General features: G+C 35.3%; 1 protein-coding gene across 1 annotated transcript in view; it reads right to left on the minus strand.

The window, feature by feature from the left end:
* The window catches only part of ttc12 (tetratricopeptide repeat domain 12), a 38,867-nt gene extending 22,908 nt beyond the window's left edge, over positions 1-15,959 (minus strand). The window contains exons 1-10 of the mRNA XM_056473884.1: positions 15,887-15,959; positions 15,551-15,711; positions 15,147-15,177; positions 14,850-14,927; positions 14,611-14,732; positions 14,448-14,507; positions 11,817-11,888; positions 11,642-11,702; positions 9,683-9,871; positions 3,081-3,150 (exon numbers count right to left, since the gene is read on the minus strand). Coding sequence (XP_056329859.1) covers positions 3,081-3,150; positions 9,683-9,871; positions 11,642-11,702; positions 11,817-11,888; positions 14,448-14,507; positions 14,611-14,732; positions 14,850-14,927; positions 15,147-15,177; positions 15,551-15,711; positions 15,887-15,959 — 917 coding nt within the window. The remainder of the gene's footprint in view (positions 1-3,080; positions 3,151-9,682; positions 9,872-11,641; positions 11,703-11,816; positions 11,889-14,447; positions 14,508-14,610; positions 14,733-14,849; positions 14,928-15,146; positions 15,178-15,550; positions 15,712-15,886) is intronic.
* Between the last annotated feature and the right edge of the window lie 1,580 nt (positions 15,960-17,539).

The raw sequence follows: 17,539 nt of genomic DNA on the forward strand, positions 1-17,539 counted from the left end.
ATCATATTTGTGATGGTGTTTACATGCTGGAAAATACCATGTGTTACTTGTATACAGACTTTTGCTTTCATAACATGAATTAAAGCTGTATTTCGTTCATTTAAACAGGCAATGATTGCTTTTTAAATCCTCAATTTATGGGACATATTGTGAGCTTATGCATCAATAAACGATTTTAAAATTCTGATATTCATCACAGACAAACAAAAAAAATCCACACCTCATTAATAAACAGTATACTACATACGCAATACTAAAATTACATATCTGGTTTGGAACAAAGCAAGACTGAGCACAAAAAGTGGAGAATTTTTCAATATTTTCTGAACTATCGATTTAATAAACAGGCATGTTTTAAAGATGAGAGACCACATGTGTGCAAATTGTATGAATCAAACACAGCAAATCCCCCGAACAAACCAATCAATCATTGTCAAACACAGATAAACCTCTTCAATTTCATTCCGCAGCTGGAAAGGTAAATTCCAGCACGAGACATGATGGCACAGCAGAGCCAGATTACACATCTGCTGTTTGAATGTATTCAAATTAGTCAATTAATTTTAACAGCATATTTGGTCGGAGCAAGACAACCGACAAGGGAGAGAATGACTCCTGATAAATGTTGAAGATGCAATCAATCATACCTGGATTATGCATGCATGCATTATAATACTACATTAAGTACTACGCATCAGTGTATTTAAAGAAACACTCCACTTTTTTTTTTAAATAGGCTCATTTTAAAACTCCCATAGAGTTAAACAGTTGAGTTCTACCATTTGTGAATCCATTCTCTGGGTCAGGAAAACGCTTTTTTAGCTTAGTTTAGCATCAGATTAGACCATTAGCGTCTTGATTAAATTTTTCAAAAAAGAGTTTAATAATTTTCCTATTTAAAGCTTGATTAATTCATTCATTCATTTTCCTTGGCTTAGTCCCTTAGTCCCAGGGGTTGCCACAGCGGAACGAACCGACAACTATTCCGGCATGTCTTAGGCCACGTTTACACTGTCAGGTCTTGATGCCCAATTCCGATTTGTTGCCTATATCTGATTTTTTTGCTTGTCCGTTTACACGTTCTTTTATTTGTTACCCATGTCTGATTCATGTATTTACACTTTACATACAATTTATGACGTCATGTTTACAACAAATTTACAACTGTCTCGCTTAAAATATGCGAAGTTCGCTCAACTTTAAAGTAACTTTGAAGCGGCGGTGGAGGGAAAGGGCCGTCATCGCAGCTTGCACCTATAGTTTATATATGGTGTCCTCCACCATTCAGAGGAACTTGTGGGTACAAAAGAGATCTCAGGTCTGGTGGGAGAAAATTGCGGCAGGTTTTAATGAGGAGCAGTGGGTCTGAAATTTTAGGATGAGCACACACATGCTCTTCCCTCTACGTCATTAAACCACGTAGAAGTACGACATTGTCGCAAGTTTAATGATGTACAAAACGGAATGCCTCAATAAATCCAGCCTGTTTACATGATAGTCGCATTGTCACATATCCGATTTAGATCTGATTTATTTCCACATATGAAGGAGGCCTGAAACCGATCTCTGAATGTCCGAATTCATGCATTTTTTTTCGTGCTCACATAAAACAGATCCAATCTGTGTCACATATGAGCAAAAAAATCGGAATTGGGTCACATTACTGGCAGTGTAAACGGGGCTTTTCACAGCAGATCCCCTTCCAGCTTCAAACCAATACTAGGAAAAATGTTTGACTCCTCTGTAGTTATATTGTGTGTTAAGACTGACAGAAAATAAATAGTTGTTATTTTCTAGGCAGATATGGCTTACCTACCAAGGCTGCAGCCAATGTAATGATATTACGCAATGCCTGAAAACAGTCCCCAGCACCAAATCCTACACCTGGACCACCAGTCAGAATCATAATATAATTTTGTCTGCTGCAGCCATGGTACAGAAGCAAAGTTCCTTGATTATTACTCCGGAATGTTATTTAAATACTTCCTAGACATATTGGCCACAAGAAATTTGATAACTTTTCTATTTCTAGCGGACTTATATGATGTAAATACAGAACAGTCGAGCTTAAGGAAAATTAGCAAAACACTGATCATTTTCAGATCATCCACCAAAAGAGCAAAAAGTTTTTAAATACCTTTATTAACAACTAACAACTAATTTAGTGGATATATGGAGACATTTTCACACTGCCGAGAGAGATTACACCTTTCATTTACAAGTCTGCAATGTATATACTCGCATAGATTACTTTTTGGCAGGGGCGTAGCGGACATTTTAAAAGTGGGGGGACGGCTGTATGAGATTATACGTTCATATAATTATTAATCACCTGTTTTTAAATGGTCTGTCTCTAAAAGTGAGGGGGACGGATCCCCCCCGGTTGCTACGCCCCTGCTTTTTGGCATAAAATAACTTAATCTCTAACGTGGTGGATAACAAAATACATGATATACTAATGTCTGATCACACCCTTATCACATTAAAAATTGTCCTTAACGGTTTAACATCCTCACGTCTTATGTGGAAAATGTATCCTAGTCTACTAAGTGATCCTAAATTTTATGATTACCTGCTTCAACAATTGGAAATATTTTTTGAAAGTAATAATACTCCTGAAGTTTCACCAGGTTTATTGTGGGAAACACTTAAAGCATTCTTAAGGGGTTGTGTAATCTCCTACCAAGGGTCTAGAAAAAAGTTATATAAATCAAAACTTTCCAAACTGGAGAAACAAATTCATCAATTAGATAATGAAAATGCTCAAAATCCCTCATCAGAAACATACAAAAAGATTTTAAAGTTAAAAACACTGATCATTTTTGAGCAAGATGCTAATGGTCTAATCAGATCCAATGAACTATGCTTAGCTAAAAGTGCTCCTAACAGTGGTGGAGATTGGCTGAATGCATTTAAAAATGATCAAACTTAACTGTTTAACTCTAGGGCACTTGTCAAATTAGCCTATTTTCAAAAAAAATAAAAATGCGGAGTGTTCGTTTAAATACAACTTCAGGGAGACCGCTTTCAAAGTACATTCTGATTACAAACTGTCAGGCACACTTCTTTAGCAACCTTACCTTCTTACAGTGTTATTGCCTTTAATGATACTGAAGCCATTGTTTAATCTGAATAAAGTCTGGCCAGAACCTGTGAGGGACACCAGATAAGGTCAGAGTCAGTAGGTGTGCAGTGAGAGCCATATATCAACACTAAATCACAGTAACCAGACTCAGACACACAATACGCTTCGCTCAAGGGCAAAAGAACGCACGAGGAGAATAAACAAAAGCTCATCAAGACTGAGGGAACACTGCCTTATCTACACAAAAGCAGTGTTCATTCTGTGGAAATAGTAGAAATTAGTTTACAAAGAGCTATTCAGGTATCTCACCTGAGCAAAACATCGGCTTTCTGTTTTGGAGAGCTTTCAAGATTACACTCAACAATGTGCAGGCTTATATTTTACCCTTGCAGAATACTTCTGGCACTTTAGAGAGCTTTAAAAAGAGAAGTTGTTTTAGAAAGGACGGCTGTGTGTTAAGTAGTTAAAAGTTAGATTAAGAATCAGGTTTTTATAATATTACCTTGTGGATTGGAAGGTTAATGTTAAAGTGTGTTTCACTACAGATTACAAAACACATGCTTTCAAAAGTAATTTGTAACATGTTATAGAAAGTAAAGTCAGCACGAACCTTTTTTATTTTTTCAGATTGTGATGCAGTTCCTAACGGAATATTAAATGAGAAAACTGTGGCCATAGCTTTTTTTCCCACTGCGAGCTGATTGGATGTAGTAAAGTATTGGGAATTGGGAAATTGGGAAAAGAGTTTTGGAAATAGTTATTACAACCAAACACCTCCTATTCAACGTTTCTGTTTGTTGTCAAATTGCTGTCAAAATGGACAGTTGGAGGGCCGTGGTTAACATACTTAACCATACCTCAGACAGACGTAATCTGAGAATTTAACAGAAAACAAACAGGAAGTGCATTTTTAGATATCAGATTCAGATTTGTTTCAGATTACAAGGGTAAATCTTTTTTTTTCTTAATGACATGCACAAAACTAGAAATGTGAGCCAAGAAAATTAACATGGTTAGTTTTGATTTTATGTGTACTTTAAGTTTAGTAACAATACTTTAGAACGAAGTATTAAACATAAGCTAACTTCCCAAACCTAAGCTAACCCCAAATTGCATATACTTATGCACTATTCTACACTATTTTGTAGTATAGTGTAAAGTAGTGCGTTCACACAGATTATTCTGAAAAGAATTTGTGTACTTCAAATGCTCAGATGATATAATTATTCAACTAATAAAAATTGAATTAGCTTAACTACACTTTTTGATATACCAAAAATATTTCCTAAAGATTTAGAATGAAGAAATGTAAAATAATACTTATTTTTAAAATAAATATTTATTACATTATCTATTATTAGGAAAAAATAGGATCTGTTAAAGTTTTCAATTAAAAACTGTACTGTCATTTATTAGGCAAATAACAAATTGGCCAGCACATTCAACTTTCCTCAGTCAGAATTTGGTCATTTGAATAATAATAATAATAATAATAATAATAATAATAATAATAATAATAATAATAATAATAATAATAATAATAATAATAATAATAATAATAATAATAATAATAATATAAGGCGACGCTGTGGCGCAGTAGGTAGTGCTCTCGCCTCACAGCAAGAAGGTCGCTGGGTCGAGCCTCGGCTCAGTTGGCGTTTCTGTGTGGAATTGGCATGTTCTCCCTGCGTTTGCGTGGGTTTCCTCCAGGTGCTCCATTTTCCCCCACAGTCCAAAGACATGTGGTACAGGTGAATTGGGTAGGCTAAATTGTCCGTAGTGTATAAGTGTATGTGTGAGTGAGTGTGTGTGGATGTTTCCCAGAGATGGGTTGCAGCTGGAAAGGCATCCGCTGCGTAAAAATGTGGCGGTTCATTCCGCTGTGGCGACCCCGGATTAATTAAGGGACTAAGCCGAAAAGAAAATGAATGAATAATAATAATAATATAAGGCGAAGCTGTGGCGCAGTAGGTAGTGCTCTCGCCTCACAGCAAGAAGGTCGCTGGGTCGAGCCTCGGCTCAGTTGGCGTTTCTGTGTGGAATTGGCATGTTCTCCCTGCGTTTGCGTGGGTTTCCTCCAGGTGCTCCATTTTCCCCCACAGTCCAAAGACATGTGGTACAGGTGAATTGGGTAGGCTAAATTGTCCGTAGTGTATGTTTGAGTGAGTGTGTGTGGATGTTTCCCAGAGATGGGTTGCAGCTGGAAAGGCATCCGCTGCGTAAAAATGTGGCGGTTCATTCCGCTGTGGCGACCCCGGATTAATTAAGGGACTAAGCCGAAAAGAAAATTAATGAATAATAATAATAATAATAATAATAATAATAATAATAATAATAATAATAATAATAATAATAATAATAATAATAATAATAATAACAATAATAATAATGAAGAGCTTTACAATTTTTCTAGCCTCTCTTGTAAAAAATAACATTTGAAAATTGATGGATTCCCCGGGCCTGTAAAAAATTTGAGATATTGAAAAACCAAAGAATCTACTGGGCCTAGAGGATTTTTCTGCAAAACAGATGACAGTTTATCTGCTCAGTACAAACAAGAGACTCACAAACCAGGTAACGATATGCCATTAAGATTCAAGGGTATGTACAGTTTTTAATTTTTATTATATGTATTGTGGAGTGTACTGCAAGTAACCATCTGTTGTGTACAATAACTTATATAGGACAACAGTAAAGACAAAAAACATGTCATTTTTATGGCCTCTTATTTTGATAATATTATAAATATGTATATTCTACAAGGGCAATGTAGGCAGATTAGATGTTGAATTCTATGAAGTCAGCAAGCTTTACATAATCTGCACTGCAATCTTTTTTTAATGTTAGAAGTAAATTCATCATTGTATTTCCATGACTGTTCCAACATTGTTCTCATCTGAACTTCATTTTTTGTGAGTGCTAATTAGCATTTTAACTGTCAAACATACCATTTACATAAATTACCAGATATAGATTTTGATCATGTTTAAATGAAACAAATGACAAGAGTTCAAAGTTATCATGACTTCGATTATCATCGATTTATAAAGTAATGGCAATGAATTACAATTAAACTCAATGAAATACAATTAAACTTAAGTTACTTAAGTACAATCTTTTTTCATATATTCAAAGTTTTGTTACTCCCCAACCCTGAAAAAGAAGCATACACAGGAGAGCCTGAGCCAGCTGTCAAAGATATATACACATAGATGCCTCATTAGCGACTGTTTTTATGGGCCACAATACGCAAGCCTCCTGCAATACTTGAACAGTCAAAGCCGGTCCATGTAAACTCCAGAGCAAGTTGACTGTGTGTCTGAAACAGTAGTTATACACACATATAAATATCTCTATGCGCAACTGATTCGGCAGATGAGCTTGCTATACTACCACATTAGATAACACGACAATAAAAAGTTACCGTAATTTATAAACCTGTAATATTTAGTTCATGCATAGAAAAACAATAACAAACAGTGAAAATGTACCCTAATACACTGGGAATATAAATCTCAGCGGTTGTTACAAGCAGAAGCTGCGCAATGTTGTGGCATCTTGGAAAACTCATTCATTTTATAATGAGTGACAAAATGTAAACACGAATATGGCAGAAGCATCTACATGTCCGAAGCATCCTTATTCTATTTATTTGACCATGTGTAAATTTATCTTGTTATTTCTAAAAGTTCAAAGCTCGTTTTGCTACTTGATATTGCAAACTGGTCATTCTTACAATATTATTTCAATGTATTGTCTCAATTGCAAACACATTTTATTTTGACTGAACTTTAGTTCTTTTTTATCTCGTTTTTTTCGCTGTAGCGGTTAACGAATCAAAAGTCTTTTTCAAGTCTATGTTGTAGAATGTTGGTAATATTATTAATTTAAAGGTGTCTAATTGTTTGACTGTTTGAAAGAGTAATACTTTTATTTATTACATTTATTAAAAGTGGCACTATTAAAGAGATTTATAATTTGTGACCCAATCTGGCGAAATGAGTCGAGAGTCTGTAATAATTTGAGCTTCAGCCTGGTTTAATAGCATTTGTACAGTATATACACTGAAAAAAAAGTGTTGCATGCAAAACTGTTGCAAACAATTTATGTGTTGAATTTAAACAAAGAAATTTAATTTAATAATGTTCAACTTAATTTGTTTGTTTAAATTCAGCCCAAATAAATTGTTTACAACCACGTAACGTAAGTTAGATTTGAGTACATCTAAGGAATCCTCTTTGAATAATTTTTTTCAGTGTATGTACAAATTAAGCTGTAAAATAAACAGTTGATCCTTTTACATGCAAGGAATTTTGAAGAATAGCAGCACAAAACAGGCAAAAAAAATCTTTTGTGCTAATTTTTTTTCAGGTTTTACTGGAAAAAGAGGGCAGTCATAATTTAACTGGCCAAATCTTTAAAACAATTCAAGGTATGAATTTGGATATTGTTTTAAAGCGTAGAATCTCCTCTTTCCATTGATACCAAAATCTCAATTTTGAAATGTGTGTCACTGTGACTCATTTTGCTGGATCGGGTCACATTTTATAATTTTATAATGTGGGGAAAAGTTTTTGAAATTAATTGTGTTTATATCAAAATATACTTTACAAAAAAAAATAAAAAATCAACAAATATATTAAGCAGCACTGTTTTTAAAATGATTAATAATAAGAAATATTTCTTAATCAGCAAATTACATTTTTTTAGAAGGTTTTGACCTAAAAGACAAATGTCAGGGTTCTGTCTTTTCTGTCTGGTTAATTCTTAGCTTAGTGACAGAACTCCTGTTGTTTTGTCTTCTTGTGAGTAGGCTACATTTGTTTAAAATATTCTGATTGTTCATTTACAAAGGCAAACTGTTTTGTTTTGGGGAGAGTAGGTTATTAATGTAAATCCTTTCCAGTTTTGAATGATGTCCTGCACATATCTGTACAACAAAAATAGGGGTTTCATTCAGCCTTAATCGCAGTAATGGTGGAGCTTGTCTTTTGATGAAGTTTTGCAGCCTACATCTAAAATATTTTGTATGCTAAATAAGATAAATAGCTTATGCTTTTGTACATTATAAAAGGTGTATTTGACGCTAAATGAAAAGATTATGAATGAAGAAATGAATTTGTATATAGCATGAAATTTGAAGATCAAAATCTTTTCTGTTTAGCAGAGACGCATTCATGTTGTCAAATGTAAAAAGAACAGTTTCCAGAAATCAGATAGCTATCCAATCAGAAAAAAAACAGGCCCTTAGTCAAACTACACCCATTCATTTTGTTAATTTGCCTCATCTGCCCTCCTCGGTTTGGGCTTTGTATGCTCCCCTATTTATTCTCCCTTTGTGCTCTGTCCTGTTCTGATTTGTTTACTGATGTTGTCATGTGTTTGACTCCTGTCTGTTTTCAGCCTGAATTTGTTTTATTTTTACTTTAAATTACTGTTTACCAACTATGTGTTGTCCAGACCTGTAGGCTCGTTGTTCAGTTTTGTGTTGTTGTTTTTTTTGTTTTAAATTAATGTTATTTTTAATGCTGATCTGCATTTGGGTTTGGTCCTCACCTGACAGACAGGAGTGATGTTTTAATAATTTGTCATTGAATCACGCAAATAAATTACATTTTAAAATATACTAAAATAATAAGAAAAAAAACATTAATTTTATTTTTGCTAAAATGCAATTTTTAATGGATTTTTAACCTTTTATTTTTCAAACTGTTGAAAATAGTATAATTATGATCAATTTTAAAATTAGATTTTGTCATTCTGGTGCAACTTTATATGTTTAAAGTTATAAATGTATAATTATATTATATTATATTATATTATATTATATTATATTATATTATATTATATTATATTATATTATATTATATTATATTATATATTGTGCTTTAAAATTGTATTAATCATTTCACTGTTACAATTTGCTGATAAAGAAATAAAATTTTCAATGTGCTCTTAGTATTTTATTTTTTACATATTATTAAATATTAGTATTATTACTTGAGTCTCAAATATAAACTCTCCCTGAGAAAGAAACCCCTAAGATAAAGTAATTATTAAAATAATACTTTTTTTTCTGAGGTGTGAAAGCCACCACTGCACTCCCTTATATTATATTTTTGTCACAATCTAAACGGTCAAAAGGTTTTTCTGCAAGGCTCTGTTCAGTGCCATATTGACACAAGCCCAGACCTGAGCAGACACAAACTGAAAGGTAATGTTCACGTACACTAACAAAGCCTAAAAGCCTCGCGCTTGTGCTTGCGATAGGACTGCGTCCGTCCTCTGTGGCTGATCATGAGGATTAGTTTCCTCATCATGAACTGCAAATGAACCGCAGAGCAGAATCAATGAGCTCTCCGCACAAAATTCCTCACTCCTCTCCTCTCCATATCGATCCTGAGTGCAAGAAATATCGCCCTGGTTGCTAGAACAACACTGGGTAAACCGAAGGCATATTTCACACAAATCTGAGTCTCAGCACTGCTGTAAACATTTGTTCATCCAACCAGAAATGACTGGAGAGCTGTGACAATTCACAGAGTAAATAAGAAAGAAGAAGAACAACAAAAAAATGAATGAATCATGTGAACTTACAGTCTTTAATAGTCTGTGAGAGCAGCTCCAGTCCACCACAGTAGTAAAGATTGATCTCATTGGGCCTTTCGAGCTTTTTCAGCAAGTCTGCTACTGCCGTGGCCTGCCCTGTTCCCTCCTGTAGCTCTTCCCAAGCTTCTTTTTCCTGAAGCGCCACTTTCTCTTCCATGTCCACTCGTCTCAGATAAGCTATTGCAACGTAATGTAATATGACAGGTTCATGAACAACATTCCTTATTGAACACTCATGTGGAAATATTCAATTAAAACGCATGGAATAGGAATCCATAATGTCATTATTCCTCTGGAAAAGTTCAAAATGAATGTAAATGAGCAATTAATGCTGTAAAAACTGCTAGTGTAAGCATGTGAGACTTTCTGAAAGCAATTCTGCTGGGGGGACAAAAGCAATGTGTGAGTGAGACTCGTAAGTTAATTGAGCTTATTCTGGTACACTGGGAAAAAACTGGTATAGTAATTTCCAGCTTGCACTTTACTTTTTTTATCATTTCATGCCATACAATAGATGAATTCATATTAATCAAACTAACCGTACAGTATGTGCTGATAATGGTCTATCCACATATTTTAATTATAATATCGGAGTTCCTCAGTGATTCATTTTGCGTTTTGTTTAGTCTGCGAATTAATAATTTGCCTCTAGTTTGTCCTTCTGCTAACATTTAAATGTGCACTAATAACACAGTTCTTTGTGTGCATACTAATTTATGTTTCTGAGTAATTAAGTAATTCTTATTTCAACACAATCTCACAGCAATTCTTAATTCTTTTTGATTTAGTCGCTAATTCGTATAAACTCGTACGATCTCATTTGTAATTTAGTATGATCGTAATTTAGTACGATCATAATTTAGTATGATTTGCTTCTCCCCCAGTGACGGTTTGGTTAAAGGGTGGGGTTGGGTGCCACGCCTTCTTTTTAATATCTTACATTTTCGTACGTCTGAAGTCGAAATTAGCCACTAAACTAACAAAACATAGAATAGTTACTGTAGGAGCCATTTGTTTATTTTATTTAAAAGTTTGTGTTGTTAATCTTGTTTACAGGTTTACCTTGTTTACAAATGTTTGTGGCCGACTGGAGAAGGGGCCTGCTGGGAGCACATGGTCTTTAGACCTTACCTTCAGTGTTTGGTGGCCAAAGTCGTTTGATTTTCTTTATTTCATATAAGTTTTTTTTTTTTTCAAACTAATTCTACAACTAACAGCCTCAAATTAAGACTTATCAATCCATGTTTTACTTTCAAAGGAAGCATAAATCCTTCAGCAAACCCAAGATGTGACTAATTTGAAATTTCGATTAGGATAGTCACAACAGTTACATTTTCTTGTGAAATCAGGCTGCTTGTTTACATGTGAACAAAACTGTTGACTGTTGTAAATGTTGGATTGTGTAAATAGACTGTAAATGGGGGACAGAAATTGCTAATATCTGTATAGTACAATTTGCTTCTCCCCCAATGACGGTTGGGTTAAGAGGTGGGGTTGGGTGCCACGCCTCCTTTTTAAAATCGTACAATTTTCGTACGTCTGAAGTCGTAGGAATTAGCCACTAAACTGACAAAACATAAAATAGTTTTGTTTTCTCGTGAGATCATGCTGCTTATTTACATGTGAACAAAACTGTTGACTGTTGTAAATGTTGGTTTGAGTAAATAGATTGTAAATGGAGGGACAGAAATCCCTAAGATTTGACTAGAAACATCTTCATTTGTTTTCATTGGATTTGGAATAATATAAGGTTGAGAAAATGATGACAGGATTTTCTTTTGACCTTAACTGATCTATTTGGCCCACTTACTGTAACTGAAATACATCAGACAGATGCTCAAGGCTAATAACAACAATGCTAATCCCACTTTGGTAAAACATGGATCTAAAGTCCATTGACCTTGCCTTCACTTTTCCTCAGAGCTTCACAGCATTTTTGGTTCATACCTTTGACCATGGTCTCCCGCTGTGGCTCTATCTCCAAGATTTTTCGATAGCAAATCCTGGACTGAAAGAGAAGCAGGATAAAATAAGAGGGTTCAAATAAGGTGAGAAAATACAGTAAATGTAATCCAGCTTTATACTTCAAAGGATAAAGGAACTTCTCCTGAATGATACTCACTTGTGTGAAATCCTTGAGTGCTAGGTGAGATTTCCCCATGTGTATAAATGCTTTAATACATTTTTCATTGCACTGTGAATGAAAGTTTTATTTTGTTCAATGGCCACTCAAAAAAATTACAGCAATTTAGTAAAGTGGTGATTATCAAGTACTTTTTGATATTTCTATGTAGTTTGGAGTAATCATACTATTTGTTAGAAACTGTTAGGAATAAACTAATTTGGGAAATTTGCTCAATACAGATAATTCATTATATTTGATAACGACATGCTGAAAAAATTCTTGATTTAATTTATTTTTTAAAACACACATAGCCAGGAGGAGTAATAACCCATCATTTATCGACAGATAATTTATTTCTTAAAGGGATAGTTTAGCTAAAGTTTCAACCCAATTCAAAAACTTCTGCTATCATTTGAGTTTCTTTCTTGTGTTTAACACAAAACTTTCATGACCTACATGGTCTTTCTTTTCTACTATGAAAGTCGATGGGTCCCAGCAACCAGCATTCTCCAAAAAAATCTTCTTTTGTGGAAGAAGAAAGAAACTCCTAATGATTTAAAACAACTAGTGAAATGTTTATTTTTGAGTGAAATATCCCTTTAAAACCCTGGCCAGCAGCATGCATCTGAAGTACAGAAATAATCCATGATTTTTATAAAAACCTCATGGCAAACAGCAAGGATTTGCAGCAAGTGCAGAAGTAATCCATCAGTAATAAGCTAATACCTTTATGGCAGTTTATTCTATATACATATACACACTCACCGGCCACTTTATTTGTGATTTATCAATCACATGGCAGCAACTCAAAGCAGGACAATCTGCTGCAGTTCAAACTGAGCATCAGAATGAGGAAGAAAGTGACTTTGAACGTGGCATGGTTGTTGGTGCCAGACAGGCTGGTCTGAGTATTTCAGAAACAGCTTATCTACTGGGATTTTCATGCACAACCATCTCTAGGGTTTACAGAGAATGGTCTGAAAAAGAGAAAATATCCAGTGAGCGGCAGTTCTGTGAGTGAAAATGCCTTGTTGATGCCAGAGGTCAGAGGAGAATGACCAGACTGGTTCGAGCTGATAGAAAGGCAAAAGCACTCAAATAACCACTCGTTACAACCGAGGTATGCAGAAGAGCATCTCTGAATGCACATGTTGAAAATGGCGAATTGCGGACAAATGCCTGAAATCATAGGCAAATCGGCGCTCGTTCACGCAAGTAACATTCACACAATGTGAACTATCAAAGGCATGATCTGAGAGAATCGCCAATGAGTGGCATGCTAAATATCTGGAGCTGTCGGTGATTCAAATCATGCCGCGTGAAATGAGTTTTGACTGAAAATAATTAACTAAAAAAAATTAAATAAACAGCCAATTCAAGAGTTCACACTTAGCTGATGATTGATAATAAGCTAGTTTGGCATGCTGTCCCGGGAGAGATCCCTGAGCTCATGAGATCCTCGAGCCCGGGGCTCCCTCCCGTTGTAGGGCGAGAGGGGAGTTTGAGCTCAGGAAGATCTCGAGAACCCCCCCCCCCCCCCCTCCTGCTGCTTAAGGATTGCTATGAGAGTGTGTGTGACCCAAGAAATGGAGGAAAAACTAGTGGAAATTTGGCAGGAGCACCCGTGTCTGTTTGATATGTCATGTGAGCTATACCACAACCGGGTCAAAAAAGAAATTTGAGGAGAAATTGCTAATTTCCTTCAAACCCAGGTGAGCAAATATGTACATTTTCTACCCCACGAAAGGCTTCTTTCTCATTATGTAGTTATTAACAAAATATATACTACGTGTTTTTGGTTGTGAGACGTAGTTTGGATGAAGTTGTCGGCGATTCTTCCTATTGTAAAGTCATGCAATGTGAAACCCCCTGTCGCCGATGCATCTTGCAGTGTAAAAAAAAGCAACAAAACGATACCCCAGATAGTCACGCAGTATGAAAACATCTGTGACACAGCTACACATGCAGTCTGAACTCGGCATTACTGTTGCTTTTCTATCAGCTCCAACCAGTCTGACCATTCACCTCTGGCATCAACAAAGCATTTGTGCCCACAGAACTGCCGCTCACTAGATATTTTCTCTTTTTTGGACCATTCTCTGTAAACCCTAGTGATGGGTGTGTGTGAAAATCCCAGTAGATCAGTTGTTTCTGAAATACTCAGACCAGCCTAACTGGCACCAACAACCATGCCACCTTCAAAGTCACTCAAATCACTGTTCTTCTCCATTCTGATGCTCAGTTTGAACTGCAGCAGATTGTCTTGACCATGCCTAAATGCATTGAGTTGCTGCAATGTGATTGGCTAATTAGACATTTGCGTTAACAGGTGTACCTAATAAAGTGGCCAGTGAGTGTATACATATACACACTCAAACATGAAAACCTGAAAACAAAGGCCACATTAAGAACTTTCTAAAAGTTTTCCAAAAGCAAAGACTATTGTTACAGCTGAGAAGGAACTTCAACCCAATTTTCTACTTCTGAGCAACAATCCAGTTCAATAGGCACTGCTCTTCGGAGCCTGCTGTTCTCACCAGACAAGGTAGGATGAGAAACTCTCTGCTTTGGCTGACACTGAAAAATGAGGGGGCACTTCTCTGACCTCTTTCCCACTGCTTTACTCACCCTCAGAGCCCATTCACAGTCACTTATGGCCTCCTTATATCTCTTCAACTTGATAAAGGCCTACATAATACATGAATGTATGAGACAATAAAATCACAAGAGGAGCAGTCTCACAGGAATATATCAGTAATCTGATTATTGTACAAAAACTTGAAGAAAGTACCTGAGCTCTGTTTGTGTAGAGAGCCTGCATATCACGCAGCTGCTCTAAACCTTCAGTGTAAAACCTGACAGCCGTTTCATAGTCACCTTGAGTGAAAGCCTCATTCCCTTGCTCCCTTAGCACTGTGGGTCAAATAAGGACAAAGCAAATCTAGATGTTGCAAACTGACAATGCAACAAAATAAATAAAATACAGATAAAAGAATAGCCTTTTTGCTCTTCAGGCTTCAGTGTACCTACCATTAGCTCTTTCCTCCTTCATCTTTCTTCTTTGACTTCTGTCGTCAGCATCTTTTTCTAAAATCTTCAAGAAATTCTCTGACATATCAAAGGGTAAAACATTCCATTGCAAGATTTATTACGAAAAAGGCAAGAAGATGAAGGTTGGCTAGATTGTATTGATTTATAAATCATTTACAAGACTTCAGGTGAAGGCATTCAAGTTTTACACTTGAACTAAATTACTTAACAGAGACTGAGAAAGCTTGTCAAATGCCCAATGCAGAAATGTGTAAAGACTTTGATACTCAAACCTACCTGGATTTTGACTCAATTCATATTGGATGTTCTGCAGAAAAGAAAACAGCAGTGTACTGTACATGTACTTTGTGTTTTATATCAGGCATAAAAAATAAAAAATGTAATAGTGCATAATTTAATTAACCGATAATGATCATAAAGTCAATATTTAAATAAAAATGGTCAACACATTTTATTGAGGTTGCATTTGTTAACATAACTACATTAGTTAATATGGACCAGAGCTAAGATAAACGAACAATCAATAACATTAACAGTCGTTATTTTTATAATTATTTCTAAATTTATTAATGGTCATTTTGCATTAAATGAACTAACAGAACCTTATTTCAAAGTTTCACCAAAAAAAAGTAAGAACAGCCTGTTCATTTTACACGTGTAAAACAAAACAAATACTCTACCAGGAGGTCATTTTCAGATGATGAGGTGTTTATAACCGTCTTATTGATTTTGGTTTTATACTGTTCCTTCTGCTCCAAAGACGAAATTAACTGCTCTGTCTTCACAATTGCATACTCCTGGCACGATGCTTCGCTGGAATTTAACTCGCTGACCAACTCATCTGCAATCAGAAATCAACAAATTAACTTTTTAACTTACAACTTAAATTGCTTTTACCTCATGATTGACGACTATTTAACGTTATTCCAATTCAGTGAACGATCCCGTCTGCCCTCATTTGATGCTAAGCAGTAAATACATTCCTTAACATAGGGTTATAAACAAACAGCACGTACTCATCTGATCAACATCCCTTAAAAACTTTTCGAGGTCGCTGTCCAGCAAAGACATGGTTGAAACGGAGTTCATAAAACACAAACAGCGAAAAGAAATGAAGGAGGCAGGTTTGTTTACGGAAGTGTGTCGCATCCAGGCAACAAGGACTCCTGCTGGTAGATGTAAACCGAAATCAAAGAGCATAGAATCACCATTTTAAGCTCTTTGCCTAAACTGACAACAGTTTAGACTAGTGAAGTCTTAAAAGCTAGATTTTTTTTATCTTACAGACTGGCTTTTTAAAGTCGATTTATTATATGTGAATCTGAAAAACCAGATTGATTTTCTCTTGTTGTCGGTTCGTCAAACTAATTCACAAAACAGGAGCTCCGTTTATAAATTAAAGTCCTTTAACATTTTGCCACACCCGCCTATGTATTGGCCTTTGGTATTGGCAAAAAAGTTTACTGGACATGAAACTATATACTATTATAACAAACTATTGGGGGAAGACCAAAAATAAAGTCTATAAGACAATAAAACAAAAATCACATCTTTGCACTTCTGACCCCACATGGAAAGAACCTATATGAGGATATATGCGCATATATGAAACAGTATATAAGCAATATATATGTAAATATACGCTAATATTATAGGCTGCATATGTGCGTATATGCCACATATAGGCAAAATTGAGGTGCATATATGTGCATACAGGCCATAGGTCTCCTGTATTGCTTCTTTATATCCACATATAAACCCTATATGTTCATTCATTCTCATTTCGACTTTGTCCGTTTATTAATCAGGGGTCGCCACAGCAGAATGAACCGGCAATTTATCCAACCCATGTTTTACGAAGCGGATGCCCTTCCAGCTGCAACCCATCTCTGGAAAACATCCACACACACTCATTCACACTCATACACTACAGACAATTTAGCCTACCCAATTCACCTGCAAACTCCACACAGAAACGACAACTGACCCAGCCGAGGCTCGAACCAGTGACCTTCTTTCTGTGAGGTGACAGCACTACCTACTGCGCCACTGCGTTGCCTGCCCTATATGTACATACACGATATGTCTCCTATATAGCTCTTTTCTCATTTTGGCAACTGTCAAACATAATGCCTAGCTCATATTTTCTATTATCAAGGCAATAACTAACAAAAAAAATTTAAAAATAAAAAAATAAAAAAACATATGTACAGTATGTGCGAACACTTGAAATTGGTATCACATGTAATTAGCATGTTAGGGAATTTAACCATGATGCCAAATAAGTGATTGCAAAGGCTTCATTTCATTGACTATATAATTTAGAAATTATATTTTATGATTTGATAATCAAGCTAAACCAGGAATTATTAGAATCCAAATATACTGCCAAACTAGCGTAAAGCTAACCCAGAAATTATTATTATTTGAAAGTTACTCGTCAACTAGGGTAATAATAATAATAATAATAATAATAATAATAATAATAATGTGTAGTTCGCTTTACCAAAACTTAATCCGCAACAAACAAGAGAAAAATCAAACATGCAATAAAATACAAGTACAATAAAAAAATCTAAAATATAAACACATTAGAAAAATCAAGCAAAAATGAAAAGTCTCTAAAAATGCAGTCTTAAAAAGATGAGTTTTTACATCTTCTTAAATGT

Source organism: Danio aesculapii, chromosome 15, assembly GCF_903798145.1.
Source record: "Danio aesculapii chromosome 15, fDanAes4.1, whole genome shotgun sequence".
NCBI classification, from domain to species: Eukaryota; Metazoa; Chordata; class Actinopteri; order Cypriniformes; family Danionidae; genus Danio; species Danio aesculapii.